Source organism: Meles meles, chromosome 3 (genome assembly GCF_922984935.1).
Source record: "Meles meles chromosome 3, mMelMel3.1 paternal haplotype, whole genome shotgun sequence".
Lineage (NCBI taxonomy): Eukaryota > Metazoa > Chordata > Mammalia > Carnivora > Mustelidae > Meles > Meles meles.
Genome location: NC_060068.1, coordinates 158,413,695 through 158,432,240, shown reverse-complemented (window position 1 = coordinate 158,432,240; position 18,546 = coordinate 158,413,695). Strand labels below are relative to the sequence as shown.

General features: G+C 35.0%; 1 protein-coding gene across 3 annotated transcripts in view; it reads right to left on the bottom strand.

Annotated features, from left to right (window-relative positions):
- ZFR (zinc finger RNA binding protein) overlaps window positions 1-18,546 on the bottom strand; it is an 83,748-nt gene that overhangs the window by 22,209 nt on the left and 42,993 nt on the right. For 2 of the 3 annotated variants that reach the window (XM_045999271.1, XM_045999273.1), the window contains 7 exons: window positions 17,790-17,935; window positions 12,833-12,995; window positions 11,372-11,577; window positions 10,300-10,450; window positions 7,899-8,040; window positions 3,175-3,272; window positions 2,212-2,307 (listed from right to left, as the gene is read on the bottom strand). In XM_045999271.1, the coding sequence (XP_045855227.1) occupies window positions 2,212-2,307; window positions 3,175-3,272; window positions 7,899-8,040; window positions 10,300-10,450; window positions 11,372-11,577; window positions 12,833-12,995; window positions 17,790-17,935 (1,002 nt within the window). Of the gene's footprint in view, window positions 1-2,211; window positions 2,308-3,174; window positions 3,273-7,898; window positions 8,041-10,299; window positions 10,451-11,371; window positions 11,578-12,832; window positions 12,996-17,789; window positions 17,936-18,546 lie in introns of those variants that run through there. The other variant, XM_045999274.1, reaches the window with a different exon arrangement.

Here is an 18,546-nt window from a genome sequence, read left to right as displayed (position 1 = left end):
GTATTTCAAACTGGGGGTTGGAAGATAACATTGTTAAATAAATTATTAAGTGGTACTGGAGTAATTGGCAATTGGTCTAAAAAAACATTTAGCTAAATCCATTTATGATTTAAAATATTTTTTTAAATATAAAATTATTTTTAATTATACAAGTAATGTATATACATTTTGTCCTGGTAAAAATTAAACATTACGATCTCTATCATAATCATCCCTTTTTCCTACTCCTCAGAAACAACCCCTATTATAAGTTGGAATATATCCTTATCAAAGCTTTTGTTATGTATTAAAAATATATATATATGCACTTGTAGAAAATGCAATTTGATGGGGAAAAAAAGCTTTAGAAGAAAGCATGTGTGAACTAACTTATAACCTAAAATACAAGAGGATTTTTATAAGTAGAATATAAAACACAGAGGTCATCAAAGATTAACGGATTAGAATTTACAAAAATTAAAAATTCTGATATAACAAAAATGGTAATATAGCTGAAAAGCTGGAAAACATAATTTTTGTTACAGATAAGGACTAATTTCTTATAAAAAGATTTAATATAAGAAAATGATGAGTAAAACAGGAACTGCTGGTTAAGAGAAAAATAATTCTAAATGCCAGCAATCACTCAAATAAAAAAATGTAAATAAAAAATAAGACCACTTTATATTAATTATATTGTTAAGAAGTGTGATGATATCCCAGAGTTAGTGAGGGTGTGAAGGAAATGATCAATCCACCAGTTTCTGGATGTTTTCAATGATCCAACTTTCTCAAAAATAACTGGCACGTGTTCTTTGATCTTGGAATTCTAGCCCTAGCAATTTATTACATGAATTATAATACAAAAGCCTGACAACAGTATAATGAAGACTTAATGGCAAAACACTGCAAACAACCAAATGTCATCAAATGGATACTAGTTAAATAAAATATGGCATGTTCACACAAAGGGAATACCATGTAGTTAATGCAAAGAATAAGGTGGATTTGACTATGCCTTTCTCAAAGAGCTCGAAGATGCATTTTATTAAGAAAATGCAAATAATTAAATAGCATGAACACTCATGTTTAGAAAAAAATTAAAGAATTCAAGTAACCTGGCTATTCACTTCTCACTAACCCAACTCTGAAACCAATAGGTTCAATTATATTTTTGAATACTGCCCCCCATATGAATTTTTTTTTAAGATTTTATTTATTTATTTGACAGAGAGATCACAAGTAGGCAGAGAGGCAGGCAGAGAGAGAGGAGGGGAAGCAGGCTCCCTGCAGGGAGCCCGATGCGAGGCTCGGATCCCAGGACCCTGGGATCATGACCTAAGCCGAAGGCAGAGGCTTAACCTACTGAGTCACCCAGGTGCCCCAGCCCCATCTGAATTCTTGCTACTCAGGAACCAAAAGGGCTCAAACATCACAGGGATACTAGTACATATATAAAAATAAGAACATATATGGTGTATATACATGCACTTTTTTCCTGGAAGTTATCACAACAAATGTTAGAGATAATTTGCCATTAAATAATAAGAAGACTCATTTTTTGGTGACTTTCTGCATTATTTGAATTTCCTAACTTCATATATTTCTTTTTCTTCCTCACATTTTATTTCACAACCTGTATTTCTGGAATTTTTAAATTTTTAAACTTTTTTAAAAAAAGATTTTATTTATTTGAGACAGGGAGAGTGTGCACATGCACGAGTAGGGGGAGGGACAGAAGGACAAGCAGACTCTCTGCTCAGTGGGGAGTCCAATGCAGCACTTCTTCCCAGGACCCTGAGATAATGACCTGAGCCCAAGTCAGACACTTAACTGACTGAGCCGCTCAGGCACCCCTACATTATTTTAAAAAAACCTGTTAACAGAACTCTGCATAGGGAGATTAATAGCTTAATTTTTAGTCTTTGTACCTTTATATAAGTAAAAGCCAATTAACAATTGCTGTTATCTTAAAAAATAAACATCCTAAGAGCAAAAGAAAATAAAAAGAGGATAATACAAAAAGAAACATCAAGTGCAATTCTTTAAATAAAAAAATCTCAGAAAGTTAGACACACTATGACCCTCAGGGTTTCTCCCTAGAAGAGGAAAGAAAGTACATTTAGCAAATGAAAATAAAGTTGACAATTAAATGTAAGAGGAGATTATAAAAACTCTGATAGTGTTTCCCAAACATTTATTTTTCATACCATAAAGTTACATACTACTCACCCAGCTTGGAAAATCAGACCACGTTGGAACTCGCTGACAGAGGTCCCGGAGAATACGTATGATAATCACACAGGACTGCAGACCATTAGCTCTAGCCTTGAGAGCAACACAAAAATCCAGGTGAATTAATCTTAGAAATACTGAAAATATCCCTTGATGAAAAAAAGTTAAAATACCACTGTTCAATGGAAGCTCAGATAAAAATAAAACAAAAATAACCACACTTAAAATTGGATTCAATGAGCTGCCATTTACAGCAATATTTTATGCCAGGGTTAGTATTTAAAAGCTGGTATTTTAGGTCAAAGTAAACAGATTATACAAGAATAATATTTCTTGATCCCCTGTGAACCTTGACCTGTGTTCATTTAAAACAGTAAACTTAAAAAAAAAATTCTGCCTACATGAGAAATAAAAGAAAAAGTAAAGAGCTAAAAAGTTTGTCTAGGGACTGAAAGGTTAAGGAAATCTGTTTGGTTTCCCTTCTGTGCCTTTGCATGACTGCAAAGTCACTAAACCAAACAGCTGCTTCCTCACCTTTCACTCCCTACACTTATTAACTTAGAGAAAGAGGGGGAAAAAATCTTAAAACTATACACAAAGCTTTAAACACATATTCCATTATTTTAAAGCAAAAGTTAATCTGCAGCCTTATGGAATATAATATATATACACAAACATGTGATGTTCCTAAAGAAGTAAACTTTAAATATAGCCACTAAAAATAAAAATAAAAAAACCCAGACTACAAAACACCCCCAAATCTAAGGTTATTGTCAAATTAATAGTAACTGCAATATGCAGATCTTCACACCCAGCTTTCTATGTTAACATATTTTCTGAGATTTAATTTAAAATAGTATTGCTTGGGCAATCTTTTGAAATGTTTAAACACAGTTAAACATGTTTACTGAACTACTCTCTCATAAGGCTACAAGAAAAAAGTAAAATGATGTTCCGAACCTGGAACCACTTAGCGTGGCGTAGAGCAGCCAGAGCGTCAAGGCATTTTTGCCTGTCCAAGACGTCCGGTGGGTCTTTCACCATACCCGAGGTTACATCTAAAATGGATTGAATTGGCAAAATGCAGTGAGGAATGGGTGTTTGACCAGGTGAGCAAGACACTTCCTTAAAGTAGCATCAGTGTCACATGAGCCATTTGCGAGTTTACCAGCACTTTCATGTACCCAGAGTTATTTTCAGCAAATTTATATAATCCAATGTGAAAATCAAAAGAAGTATTTAAACTCTTTAGAAATGTAATAAATGATTTCTGCAAATAACCCTACCCACCAAAATAAAATCAAAAGGAAGGATTACTGGACACAGCGCACCAGCACAAAGACAAGACAAGAGGGAACACAAAAATCCACCTTAATAAATGAGAGTTCATGATAAACTATTAAGTTTGTTCAGTATTCTAAATGGTCAGAGGTTATTCTGGGGCTCATATAGCAAAGAACTAATAACAAATATGGAATGATCAATACAGTAATAATTATGGAAAAAAACAAAGAGCCAAAAATACACATTTCTAAGAGGTCAATGGTTTCTCTTCTACAAGGAGATTTTAGCTTTAAGGGAATATGAAATGCTCTTTAAGTAAGTTTCCATAAAATATCCTGAAGAATAACTGGAGAGAAATAATGGGTATAGAGGAAAAGGGCTATAGGAACTAGCATGGTTAAATAGGATAAGTATAGAAAAAGAAGAGATGCAGCAAGAACTCTTTGATGATAAATAATAGGTATGGTCTAAAATTACAATAACTGATTTTAAATCTGATTATTGTGTTAAAACATAAAGGAGCCATCTAAAAAACTTGAGAAAATCTGAACCTAACTAGGACAAGAAGTTAATTTTACATTCATGATAGAGGGCCAGCTATGTTCATCTAAACGTAACTGTAAAGTGTGTATAAAAATAACAGCATATTTGCTAATCAAGCTATTCAAAATAGCAACTAAGTCAATCTAATTCATAGCTTTTAATGATTTTAACAGTAGAAGTATTTTCTAAACACAGCATAATTACATATGAGGTGAGTAATCTATTGAATTTCACAGTCTACTGGCTAAAGTGCACCAAAATTATGGGGTATTTAAAATGTAATTTAATAAATCATTGAGGTTACCAAATGAGTATGAGGGACTAAAGAAATAATATGATAAAAGAAGATGAAGATGATTTTTAGAGTATTATTGCACTTTAGGCAAGTTATTTAATTGTATATATTTTGTATGAACATTCAGTTATCTTAAAAGACACTTGTCCTAAAAAAAAAAAAAAAAAAAAAAAAGACACTTGTCCTTATTTTGAGGAGATAATACATAAAGAAGCATATTCTAAAAATTGTAACTTTATCCATTGGGCTTTCTATTCTTAGTTCTTCTCAAATGATCAAATGATCCAGATTTTTCAAGAAGACATGTTAGAAAGGCGATTTTCAGATAATCAAAGAACACTGTGTAGCATTCTGAGAATTAAGACTGAAAGAAGAATGTGGATACTAAAAAGAAACTATCAAGACAAAATATTAGTGATTTTAAAAAAATAGTGGACAATCTCAAAACCTGCAAGACATACTACTAAAATCAGAAACATACGTCATAAGATATAGGGCTCTTTTGAGATAAGGAAAAAAAGGGATACAGAAAAGCACAGCTAACTAAGGGGGGAAAAAAAAAAAGAAAGAAAAAATAAAACAAAAAACCACTTCTTAATGCAGGATTACGAAATGCTTAAGGACCCTCTTTCTATTCCCTTATTTACATTACTTGCTAAAGCTAAAATGCAAATAGGTGACAACGTGCAATCTCTTTCTAAAAAAGTTTCTGAATTTCTATATGTTATTTTCACAATGTTATAATTTCCTTCAATATGTAAGAAAATTTTTCTTTTTGCACACAGGCATTTATAACTTTGAAAATTTTAATTAATGATACAATTTCAAAGATGCCAAGACACCTATTGCAATTTAAAAACAAATTAACAGCTGTTAAGTAGAAAGTTTCTGTTAAATTTAGAGTGTGGATTTTTGCACCCATTTTGTATTTCAAGTGGATTAACCCCTTAGGTATATTGTACTAAAAACAAAAAAATTATACTTCTTGCCTAACACCCAGTTAACAAAACAAAAATAATTTATTAAAAAAAAAAAGAGCAAAATCTTATCCTACATAAATGTATTTCATATATTTTAAGGGGTTAATCACTAGTTAGAAGACATGCTGTGTCCACACTATTTTATGATTAAAAGTTAATGGGAATATATTAATTTAAATTAACATGGTTATGTAAAATATATAATCCACCCACAACCATTTAAAAACTAGTGTGAACACTGCTCAATTCTGAAATAGACAAAGACAAAACAAAACAGCCACACAAAGGACAATAAATGCCAGACTCTGCATCCAAAATCCCTCCTTAATCAAATGGCAGGTGTGACACTGAGCTTTTGAAAACCTTGGTCAAAAATCCTTCCGATGTCTTGGCAGCAACCCCTGACAGGAATCAATCCCCTCTGCTAGAAGGCTTTGGACCGGGCCTGATAAGCTACAGGTGGAAAAAAACACACACATACTTGACTTGCTGCAGAAAAGACTCTGTAGCAAGGGTTAGAGCATTTCCAACATTTCAAGCTTCAATAGTGTTTAACTGTCAAACACAGTACCATAAAATAGATCTGACATGCGTTTAACAGTTATTTGGGCAATTTAATAATTTTTTAAAAAATAATTGAAAAGTAATTTTTGGTATTAAACAGGACCATTAAAGAGCTACCACACTGCACAAGGGCGCAAGTCTCAAGACTTGTATTTGTTCTTCCGGCAAAGCCTTCCTTACCCCCTGTACTAACTTCCCAAAGCAAGCTATAGGCTTTAAGTTTTAAGACACAGAGCATTGGGAGCTGCAGTGAGAGAGAATACATACCGTTATTCTGCAGCAAGAAAGAAGCAATCTTCATAATGAAGCTAAAGACATAGTTTACTGCAGTTATCTGCAGCAAGGAACACTCTATCAATGTTTCTATACTTTTTGCACATCCAACTTTTCAGCTCAGTGTCTTGAAGTAAAATCTTCTAATTTTGGACTGATCACTTCTCTCACCAGAGTATTTATGAAATCCAGAACAGTAATTCTAACTCAAGTCTGGGTCAGACAAAAATATAATTTTGTTTCCTTTAGAAGGAATAGGTTATCAAAGACTCTACTACAAATGCAGTATGAACTTTAGACTTTTGGAACATAATAAAGTAACCTGATATTGTATAAATTTAAGGCTAAATGTAATTGGATAAGATGTGCTCTGAAATAGTTAAATGGTTATATGAGTGTAATTTCATTCTAAGTATAACAACTTTTATATTAGAAGATTTTTCAAATCCTAAGGGTCATATGTTGCATATGAATTGAGCAGATCGACTCAGGAACTGTTTTTTCCCCCCAGCAATATCCATTGTCAGACCTTGAATGGAAACTCATGTTCAGATAAAACATCCTTTACACAAAACCCAATTATTTTTAAGATGCAAAGCTTATACAACATACAAGTCCTGATATGATATATATGTGAAGTATGCAAGATTAGACCTGTCTCCCAATGACCACATTTTAAATAAAGTGTTCTCTTTCTGGGTTGTGGAAAGCCCAGTGCCTTTAAAAAAAAAAAATGCTTTGCTGTAAGAAAACAAATTTAAAGGGACAGTAACTAACAGCCTACTGATACTATGTTAAACAATTTTAGTATTTAATATATAGTATTCTTTTCTATCTGTATTACAAAGAAATACTAGTGTAGACTATATAACTTCATACTCAACAAGTTAAGATGTACAAAAACAACATGAAAGGAAACAAAGTAAATTTTATCTGACCCATAAAACAACAGAACCAACATAAGGCAGACACTGACCATGCTTTTTGGCTTAAAAGCTTTTGAAGCTTTGAAAATGTTATAGAACAGTCCCTAAAGCAACATTGCTGGCACCAGCAAGATTTCATATTCTACAATTGTAAAGTTTAAAAATCCTGTACTGTACTGTAACTTACTAAGCCTACACCATTTATTTTTCAGTATCTCTAGTATAATAATATTGGGTTTAAATGCCCAAATCTATATGCATTAGGATGCTCTGCATTCATGAAAACTCTCCAAACCAAAGAGCAACCTCAGAGAACTAGAAATATTTACCTCAGGACAAGCCAAATCCATGATTACACATATAACAATGCCTCTTAAAACACATTACAAGTATATAACCAATTTTATTTGAAACCCTCGTCTTTTTTATAAGACAAGGCAAGAACAAGAACTTCTTAACAGAAGTTAAATTTGTGGCCCTTTACTACCAACATTTCATTTTTTTCATGTGTCCACTATGTCAGCAAGAATAATTTTGAACTTTTTTTTTTTTTCCAGAAATCTGAGGTTAGCAAGAAAAGAAAAAAAATCAAGAAAGTCAATAATACCATGAGTGTTTTATATAAAGTACATTACTAAAAAGAGCATTTACTTTCTGGGAAATGATCTTATTAAGCAAAACTGGTTGCTACTTAAGTCAAATCTATCAAATTCATATGTAATGCCAGCATGTTGCCTTCTAGGGCTTAACGCCATCTTAAAGAGTAGGTAAATGAAAAAAAAGTTAATAGAAAAGTAGAACGTTTAATGGCTTTCCAACCTCCTTCCCTCATGTTCTCTTCTCGAATAATTGGAGATGTCAGGGTGATAGTGACTTGCATTTTGGGTTCCACACATGAATTCAAAATTATTGCCGCTTCAGACACAGCACATTTTATATCATACTTCTCAGGACTTATAACCTATGTAACGAAGAGCACAAAAAATTAGCTGAACTTTTACATTATCAGACAAAGCAGTTTCATTATGGCTCTTTCATTTTCTCACCATCTCAAGCATTTTATTTACTTATTTTTAAAAGTTGTTTTTTTTTTTTTTTTTTTTAATTAAAGTCATCTTTACACCCAACATGGGGCTCAAACTTAAAACCCAAAGATCAAGAGTCCCGTGCTCTACTGACGGAACGAGCCAGGGCCCTACCTCAATCCTTTTATAAGGAGTAGATAATATACTCCTCCTCCAAGAAGCCTTACAATAATGCAAATAGCATTAATCTCTTATTATACTTTCCTTTTACAATTCTTTGTTGAGCTAGTATTTATCATTACTTGTATTGGGAGTTATTTGTATATGTCCCTCTTAGATTATAAATTCTTGAATACAAGAAACACTGCTGTATTTACTACTGTACCTTCAAATTGCATCTGGGTAGTTAAGTTCTTCTACATCTGCAGAATTTGAATGAAACTAAATAGACCCTTGAATTCAACCATTCCCACTGTATGTACATTTTGAAATCAACACATCTATACATCATAATCGGAGAGCAAAAAGTCTTAAGATCCAGAAAAACCAAGATTCACTGTAATTTGATAGATATAGACAAGCCCCAGTTTCCACTGTAATTTGATATAGATAAGCCCCAGTTCTATGAATGAATGCTTTACAGAAATTACATTGTCTATAGAACAATATGTAAGTTCAAATTCCAACTATTACTTTACCAGTGTTGTGAATATGGGCAAATTTTTTAACTCCTCTACCCTGTTTCTGTAAAATGGGGACAGAAATTGTTACCTAACCTATAGAACTAAATGAATTAACTATATAAAGCCCTTAAAACAGTGCCTGGTTGGGGCACCTGGTCAGCTCGGTTAAGTCTCTGACTTTGGATCAGGTCATGATCTGGGGGTCTTGGGACTGAGCCCCATGTTGGAGCCTGTGCTCAGTGGGGAGTGTGCTTGAGATTCTCTCTCTGCACCACTCCCCCCACCCCCAGCTTGTGTGCTCTTCCTCAAATAAATAAATAAAATCTTAAAAAGAAAAAAAAAACCAAAACCCAAAACAGTGCCTGGTACACACTAAGTACTATATAAATGTTAACTATGACGATGATGAAGAATTCTTTTTTTATTCCCTTGTGTAGTAAGTACAGTCTGATTTGAAAAGGGTATTTTGCTTTTAGTCTAACTGCTTGATTATTTACTTAGGATACATTTCCCTGCTTCGTAGTTTTATTAAGCATCATAATTTTTTTTTTCAGATTTTATCTATTTATTTGACAGAGAGAGAGACATTGAGAGAGATCATCAGACAAGGGGAGTGGGGAGGGGGAGAAGCAGGCTTCCAGCAGGGCAGGGAGCCCAATGGTCACTGGGATCATGACCTGAGCCAAAGGTAGATGCTTAATGACTGAGCCACCTAGGCGCCCCCAAGCATCACAATTAAGTACTATCATTATAAAGACAGAAAAAGAAAAATCCCAGTAAGACCAGAGAAATTCAAATTGGAAAGACTATTTCTTACTAAATTTTATTAAAAACATGTATTCAGGGGCACCTGGGTGGCTCAGTGGATTAAAGCCTCTGCCTTTGGCTCAGGTCATGATCCTAGGTTCCTGGGATCAAGCCTCACATCAGGCTCTCTGCTCAGCAGGGAGCCTGCTTCCTCCTCTCTCTGCCTGCCTTTCTGCCTCCTTGTGATCTCTGTCTGTGAAATAAACAAATAAAATCTTAAAAAAACAAAAAACAAAAAACATGTATTCAACTAAACAGGCGAGGAGTTCACAGATTTTAAAAATTTAAGCTTGCTACACAGGGGCTTTGTAACAAAAAAAGAAAAAGAAAAACCATTTTCTGTCAACAACTGCCTTCTCTCTTATGCTTCAAATCTTGGGGAAAAAAACCAGGATGAGGACATGTGCTACAATTTTACATTTTTAAATAAATTAGCAAGATGGCTTCATGTCGAATATAAGCACTATAAACCTAAAAAGACAAACTAGAAAATAGTCCTAGCAATTTGCACAATGAAGCAAAAAAAAAACAAAAACAAAAAAAAACAACCCCCCCCCCAAAACCCAAAAAACGAAAAAAACTCAAAATGGAAAGTCAAGCCAAAAATTTAAAGGCTGGCTTAGGTTTAGGCTGAAGCACAGTTAGTCCTGCCAAAAACTTCTGAACCAGACAAGGGGTAAAAATGAACATTTCCATAATACTTACAGCAAGCTGTTTGGGTAGGTTTTCTGCAATACGGCTTAATAATGTCTTTGAAGGTTTCTCTGAGCACAGCAAAACAAGGTTGACATTTCTATCTCCTCGGAGAAGTAATCCTTTTGCCAATACTCCCACTCGCAAAACTCCTTTTAAAGCTCTGCGGTGAAATCAAATTATATTATGACATTTGTCTTCCCAGCCACAGCCATGATAATCTCTAAGTATATAATAGTAAATTAAATAATTTTATGCTATCAACTACAGTTTAAAAAATATTTAATATTTTTAAGAAGCAGCCTTCATTTAGATTAGATATATAGATAAATAAATCAAGAACTAAGATCTCACGGGGACAATTTCAAAGAATATTAACATTTATGTGTCTCATTTTACAAATCAGAATAAGAGTCATGGTTCCTTTTTAAAAAATCTCATGACCCTGAGACTGAGACCTGAGCTAATAAGATCAAGAGTTAAATGCTTAACTGTCTGAGCCACCCAGGGGCCCCAAGAGTCATCTTTAATGTAATGTAAAAATATTTCCGAAAGGTAAAAGGAAAAATCATAATGTAAAACTTAATATGAAAGATGTTTCTAGGTGTGCCTGAGTGGCTCAGTTGGTTAAGTGTCTGACTCTTGATCTTAGGGTCATGAGTTTAAGCCCTGTGTTGGGCTCCACAGTGGGCCTGGAGCCTACCCAAAAAACAGTTTGCAAAGCTTAAGTTTCTTCATGCTTTATGGTCAACGAACTAAGGAAACAAATTGCTAAAACAAGGACTGAATGTGAGACAGATACAACAAAGGAAAACTGAAGAGCAGCTGAATGCAATTATGAAGGCGGCTTTGAAAAAAGACTCCTAAGAGTTTTATATAAATTAAAATTAGTAAAATCACAAGGTTGGAGATTTTAAGGAACTGTGTATTTATTTTAGCAAAAAGCAGCTAAATACATTAAATATCTACCCAAACAAGACATGTACATTCACATCAGAGAATTTTTAGTCTTTGTAACTTTTTATTTCAAGTGTAAGAAGTACATTGAAAGAAAAACAAAAAATAAATAACTCTGAAAACACACCTGTCTTTACCTCCCTCTTTCTTATCATCTCCCTCTTTGCTCTTGCTCTTCTCATGTTCAGACAAACTGTCTGAAACAAGTTTTAAAGCACGTTCTGTGATAGAAACAATTTTCTGAACTGCCTGCAATTCTTCTTCAGTTGGATAAATGGTTGCGTGTTTTGTCATTACATAACGGTCATCAGATGAATCAGGACGACGTAAGGGCTAGAGAAAAAAAGTTACTTCATTTAAAAGCAATGTTTCCTGGGCAAAAAACCCCCATATTTTTCAACTATATGTATGTTTGTCATATCTTTTTAATAAAAAAGTCAACTATGCAAAATGTCCACTTAAAATTATCTTCCCCTTTTCTACTTCAGTAAAAACAAAACTGCAAACTTTGGAAAGTTATACTATCAAGAGTCGGATGCTTGTATATGTATGCATTTGCTTATCTCTTTATGCTTTGCCTGAACACCGTATCTAAGGTTATGGAAATACTTCTTACTCAACTTTAAAGACCGGTGATTGTGAAATTTTTTTTGACTTTGATAAAACAGGTCTTACAAATGCTTGTTCTGTGTAAAGACAAATGAGAAAGAGAGTAAGTTAAAGAGGAGGACTTTGCTGTTTCTCCTAAATGCTCTCTGGAAAAAAACAAACAAAAAATTCTCTAGTTTTGTAGTCTCAACTTCTATGGAATGCTCTTCATAAGCTGGTGTCTCTTCTCTTACACAGCTTCTATGGAACACAAACCTCAAGATGCATTATCTTTCCTATAGTTTTCCTAGTACATCAACTGTGATGCTCAGTTGAACCATTTACATACCCCTTATCCTGCACTCAATTCGGAAGCAGTAGCAGGTTTTAGATGGTCAGGTTTTGAAGAAGGAAAAAAGATTCTCAACAACAGGTAATGGGAAGATAATAATTTTTTTTTTTTTTTTTAGATTTTTTATTTATTTATTTGACAGAGAGATCGTAAGTAGGCAGAGAGGCAGGCAGAGAGAGAGGAGGAAACAGGCTTCCTGTTGAGCAGAGAGCCTGATGTGGGGCTCGATCCCAGGACCTGAGATCATGACCTGAGCCGAAGGCAGAGGCTTAACCCACTGAGCCACCCAGGTGCCCCGGGAAGATAATAATTTTGAAGGCAAAGCAGCTGCCTTCAAAAGTGGTTGCTCTTGCAAACGTCAAGAAAAACAAAGGAAAAAAAATCTCTAATGTTAAAGAAAACTTGACAGAACAAAAGCTCCATTGCTGTTTAGCTTTTACTGAAGGTTAAGAAAAATTCATGGACACTCTATGAAGTCCTTTATAAGACATGAGTTAGAAGCTATAATAAAGGAGGGAAAATTCTAAATTAGATGAAAAACTTATGCTGACATTATGAGACTATTAAATCTAAGAATTAGTCTCCTCAAACTAATGCTGAATCAATCTTAACACTTTCATCTCCTAAGTAAATTATGTGTACACTTACTGCAGGTCCCTGTGGCTGAGGAGGCATGCCTGGTCGGACTCCCAGAAGGCCTAATGGGCCTGGGGGACCATGAGGATAGCCTCCATCAGGCATTCGGCGGCGATCATCCCAATGGTGTTGTTCTTCCTCCATTCTTCTCCAATACATGTCCTCTTCATAACGTCTGAAAACGGAGAATGATATTACAAACCTTATTACAAGAAAAATACAACCCAAGAACTTACATCAATAATGACAAAAATGCAATTAAAAAAACTGTCCCAGATTAGCTTAGCTAACACCTTCCTTTTTCCCTAGTGTAACTAATATCTTTTATTTGCTTTCATCTACAAATGGATGTGAGTATGAATGAAAAGAGGTAAGAAAACAAAGAGAAAAGCAACACAAAATTTCATAGCCTGATGTCAAAGCCAAAGGAACAAACACTAGAAACCTCAGAGCTTCCTTCAATCTCTCCTTCTTTAAGATTTTAGAATTTTAAATGCCTACCTAGAGTGGCTGGACCAGTAACGTGTGTGAATGAAAAACCTGAAGCACATATTCAGGAATTTTCTTCCTGTCTCCACAGAAATGTGCTCCCTCCTATTTTCTATGTAGAGAGAACCTCTTAAGACTATTTTTAATTTCCCCATTTATGATACAGGCATACACAAATTTGTCTGAGGAAAAACAACAGTGCAAGACAGTGATGGATGGCAACTCACATTGTCTCATCTGTGGGGACATATTAAGGTTGGGGAGGACTATGGTCAAGTAGAAAGCATGCCTGTTATCTAGCATTTAAATAAAAATTTGACGGTGCGGGGAGAAAATACATGTTCTGGCTAAAGAGAGTAGCTGCTACTCAGCCCCAATTAATTACTGCCATAAGGGAATACAGGGTTCCAATTCCAAGATCATCAGCATTTTAATGTTTTTCAGAATCTTTAGTGTTGGTTCAAATTAAAAATACTATGTGTATCAAATGAAACCTCCATGGGCTGAACCTGGACTGTGGGCAGCTATTGTATAACTTCTGTTTTAATGGTCATTTTCAGAATCTAATTTCTTTTTTACTACCTCACTCTCACTTCTGACTTACTTTTAGCTTCAAACTAGGATACCGATAACTACAAAGAGAAATTATGTCTCTAAAGCAAATTTTGATAGGAATAAGGTTTTACTAGACTAGTTTGTTTAATGTAAAAGAAAGACGCACGCTTCTCCAAATCAAAAACAAAAACAAACCCAAGTATGCTTCTCAAGTAGCTTTTTAGAAACTACCAATTTCCTCAGGTTGGGAATAAGCAGTGCTTTTTTGGGTCATCTGACTTAGAAGTAGTATAGAAATATACTTCTCTGTTATTTAGGCCTTGAGAGAAAATGAATAACAGGTTGAAGGCTCTGAAAAACTACACTCATTCCAGTTTTGAATAGTTTGTTATTATTGAACACAAATGTTCAATTTAAGAAGATACATGGCACATCTATGTTTACTGAAGCATTATTTACAATAGCCAAAATATGTAAGCAACCCAAGTGTCCACTGATGGACAAACAGAAAAGGAAGATGTGGATGGACACACACCGGAATATTATGCAGCCATAAAAAGGGATGAGATCATGCCATCTGCAACAACATGGATGGAACAGAAAGTATTATGCTAAGTGAAATAAGTCAGACTGAGAAAGACAAATATATGATTTCTCTCGTATGTGGAATCTTAAAAAAACAAATGAGTAAACAAACAAACAAGCAAAATCAGACCTATAAATATAGAGAACTGATGTTTGCTACAGGGAACAGGCGTGAGGGGATGGGCAAAATGAGTGAAGGGGAGTGGAAGATCCAAGCTTCCAGTTATGAAATGAGTAAGTCACAGAGGCACAGTATAAGGAATTTGAGAGAGAGAGAATGAGAGAGAGTGGGTGAGCACAAGAGGGGGGGAGGGGCAGAGGGAGAGAAGCAGACTCGCCACTGAGCACGGAACCTGATGTGGGACTTGATCCTGGGACTCCAGGATCATGATCTGAGCCAAAGGCAGCTGCTTAACCAACTGAGCCACCCACGCACCCAATATATTTATATTTTAACAACTATAATTGTCATTTTTAAATGAATTCATAAATATTAAACTTCTTAGTTTTAATTTTTAATACAGTGAAATCTTGACAGCTATAACCCACATAAACCAAAACTATTTGGAATCTTCAATAATTACTGAGTATAAAGGGTCCTGAAACTCAGAACTGAGTTTATCTTTAATATTATTCTTCAACTATATCTTTAATTCTTATCTTCAGTAATAATGGAGTGTAAAGGGCCCTGAAACCAAAATGTCTGAAAACCATTGAAGTTAGAGTACTCAGTAGAGGCAGAAGATGGGTTTCCATCAAACAAGTATTTCCATATCTGGAAATATTATTATTACTAACATAAAATCATAATTTATGAATAATATAGCCTCAAGCATGGTCAATGGAATAACCATGGTACAGAAACACTGGAAACAACCTAAGGATCTAACAGAGGACAAGTTATAAAGAAAATTACACATCTATATAAAAAAGAATACTATGCTATCACAAAAAAGAAAATAATCCTGGCTTAATTTTTAAATTGACATATAAATGAAAAAAGTGAATTATAAAATGTGTACAGGGGTGCCTGGGTGGCTTAGTTGGTTAAGCATCTGCCTTTGGCTCAGGTCATGATCCCAGGTGCTGGGACTGAGCCCGTCACTGGGCTCCTTGCCCCGCAGGGAGCCTGATTCTCCCTCTCTCACTCCCCCTGCTTATGCTCTGTCAAATAAATAAAAGAATCTTAAAAAAAAGAAAGTGTACATTATGCTTATTTTCTTAAATCTATATCTATATCTATATAGATATATTTAAAAGATTTTATTCATTTGACAGAGTGAGTACGTACACAGCAGGGGGAGTTGAGAGAGGGAGAAGCAGGCTCCACACTGCTCCACACTGCTTCACAGGGAGCCCAATGTGGGGTTCAATCCCATGACCTGGAGCCCCTGAAATTATATTTATTAAAAAAATTTTTTTTTAAATTTATTTATTTGACAGAGAGATCACAAGTAGGCAGAGAGGCAGGCAGACAGGGAGGAGGAAGCAGGCTCCCTGCTGAGCAGAGAGCCTGATGTGTGGCTTGATCACAGGACTCCGAGATCATGACCTGAGCAGAGGCAGAGGCTTTAATCCACTGAGCCACCCAGGTGCCCCAATATATTTTAAAACTTGTACAAATACTCCTAGCAGCAGTCTTCATGATACCGCAAAAGTGGAAACAACACAAATGTCCATCAACTGATAAACGAACAGTGTTACACATTCTTATGATGGAATATTATTAAGCCATGAAACAAAGTATTGTTACATGCTAAAACATGCATGAATCTTTTTTTTTTTTTAAAGATTTTATTTATTTATTTGACAGACAGAGATCACAAGTAGGCAGAGAGGCAGGCAGAGAGAGAGGAGGAAGCAGGCTCCCCACCAGGCAGAGCCCGATGTGGGGCCCAATCCCAGGACACTGGGATCGTGACCTGAGCCGAAGGCAGAGGCTTTAACCCACTGAGCTACCCAGGCAAGCCAACATGCATGAGTCTTAAAAACACAGTGAAGTGAAAGCAGGCAGACCAAAAACATCATACATTGTATGACTCCATTTATATGAAATCTCCAGAATAAGTCTAAAGATTTATTCATGGGGGGGGGGGGAGTACACAGAGGGAGAGGGAGACGCAAACTCCCTGCTAAGCAAAGAGCCCAATGGAGAACTTAATCCATGACCTACGCTGAAGGCAGACGCTTAACCTACCAAGCCACGCAGGTATCCCCAGAACAAGTCTACAGACAGATAGTATGCTGTGGTTGCCCAGGGGTAGATGTAGGGGTTGGGGGAAAATAGGCAGTGACTACCAACGGGTTTGTGGTTTCTTTTGGGGGGGCGGGGGTGACAAAAATGGTTCTAAAATTGACTGTGGTGAAGGCTGTACAACTCTGTGAATATTACTTAAAAACCACTGAACAGTACCATTTAATTTTTTCAAGTAACCTTCACACCCAATGTGGGACTTGAACTCATGACCCTGAAATCGAGAGTCACCATGCTCTAAAATAATAAATTATATTATTTAAGGATATGCTGGGGCACCAGGGTGGCTCAGAAAGTTAAGCACTTGACTCTCTGATTTGGGCTCAAGTCATGATTTCAGGGTTGTGAGATCAAGCCCCATATGGGTCTCTGCACGGGGCATGGAGCCCACTTAAGACACACACTCTTCCCTCTATGCCCCTCCCCAGCTTGCATGCACTCTCTCTCTCTCAAAAAAAAAAAAAAAAAAAAAAAAAGTCGTCAGTTATATCAATAAAACCAAACATTAACATATCTCTGGAAGACATGTTTTCTCCTTTCTCATTCCCTATAGCCTCAAATTTCTATAATAGATGTTTCTTTTTATAAAGCACACATTTTTGTCTAGAATCTACCAGATCCTATACTCATGATATTTTTACCATGTAACCAAATGTTCTATTTTGTTTTAAACTGAGGCATTTGTTTATAATATTAACTATTCTGGGGTACCTGGCTGGCTCAGTCAGTAAAGCAGGTGACTCTTGATCTTGGGTTTTTGAGTTTAAGCCCCACACTAAGTAGAGTACAGTTTATTAAAAAAATCTATATATAATTTAACTATTTCTTCATGAACTTAATATATATAAGATACCACTTATACTTAATATATATAAAATACCACCAAGGCCATGGTCAAATACTAGAATAGCCAATAACTTAATTGTAATGCATTTCTTTCCTATACCTAGGATCTTCCTGAAAAGTGAAAACTTAAGTACATCAAATAAATCTGGATTGCTTTGAATGGGAGTCACTCAGAACAGCTAAGTTTTTTAGAAAGGCTGAACCACTGTCTATCATGGTACTAAAAGTTAAAGATACTACCTCATTTCCATTCTCCAGCGTTCTTCTTCTTCTCGTCTTCGCCAATACTCTTCTTTCTGCATTTGCTTCCTCATTTTCTCTTCTTGAATCTTTCTGGCTCGAATACTGGGCTTTACTTCTACTTGCAAATCTGGATTTACTTTTTTCTGTCAATACAGACATTTAAAAAAATCAGCAGGCCCTCTAATAATCTACACATATTATTAATCATACAATCCCCCATATTCTTTCATCATAGAGGTTTTCAGCTGAAAATTTTTCATTGTAAGAGTAAAACCAGTAAAATAAATTGTACTAGAGGAAAGATTCAGAATACATTAATAAACATTCTTCTTTCCCTCCCACCCCTAAATTCTTAACTGTCTACATTTACAGTGACATACTTAGTATCTAAAAAGTACATAACTAACCAATGGAAGAAATCCTTCGTGAACTAATGGATATTTCTTTTTCCTTTACTTGTTTGTAAGCAGATGATTCTAAATGTCTGACGGTGGAGGTTAAAAAACAGACTATTTTAACTTTCACCACCTCTTTGTTTAGAAGGGAAAACATGAATCTAGTGCATTAGTCTAGGCTAATTAAAAACTTTAAATGATGTGGATTTAACTTAACATCTGAAGTGTTTTCAATGAGGAATTCCTCATCTTAAAATTCATTTTAGTGGGAATTTTACCAAGACAAAGAATGTAAATAGATGGAGACCTAATACTTCTTTCAAAATACTTTATGTAAAGCAATTATCTATATACACATG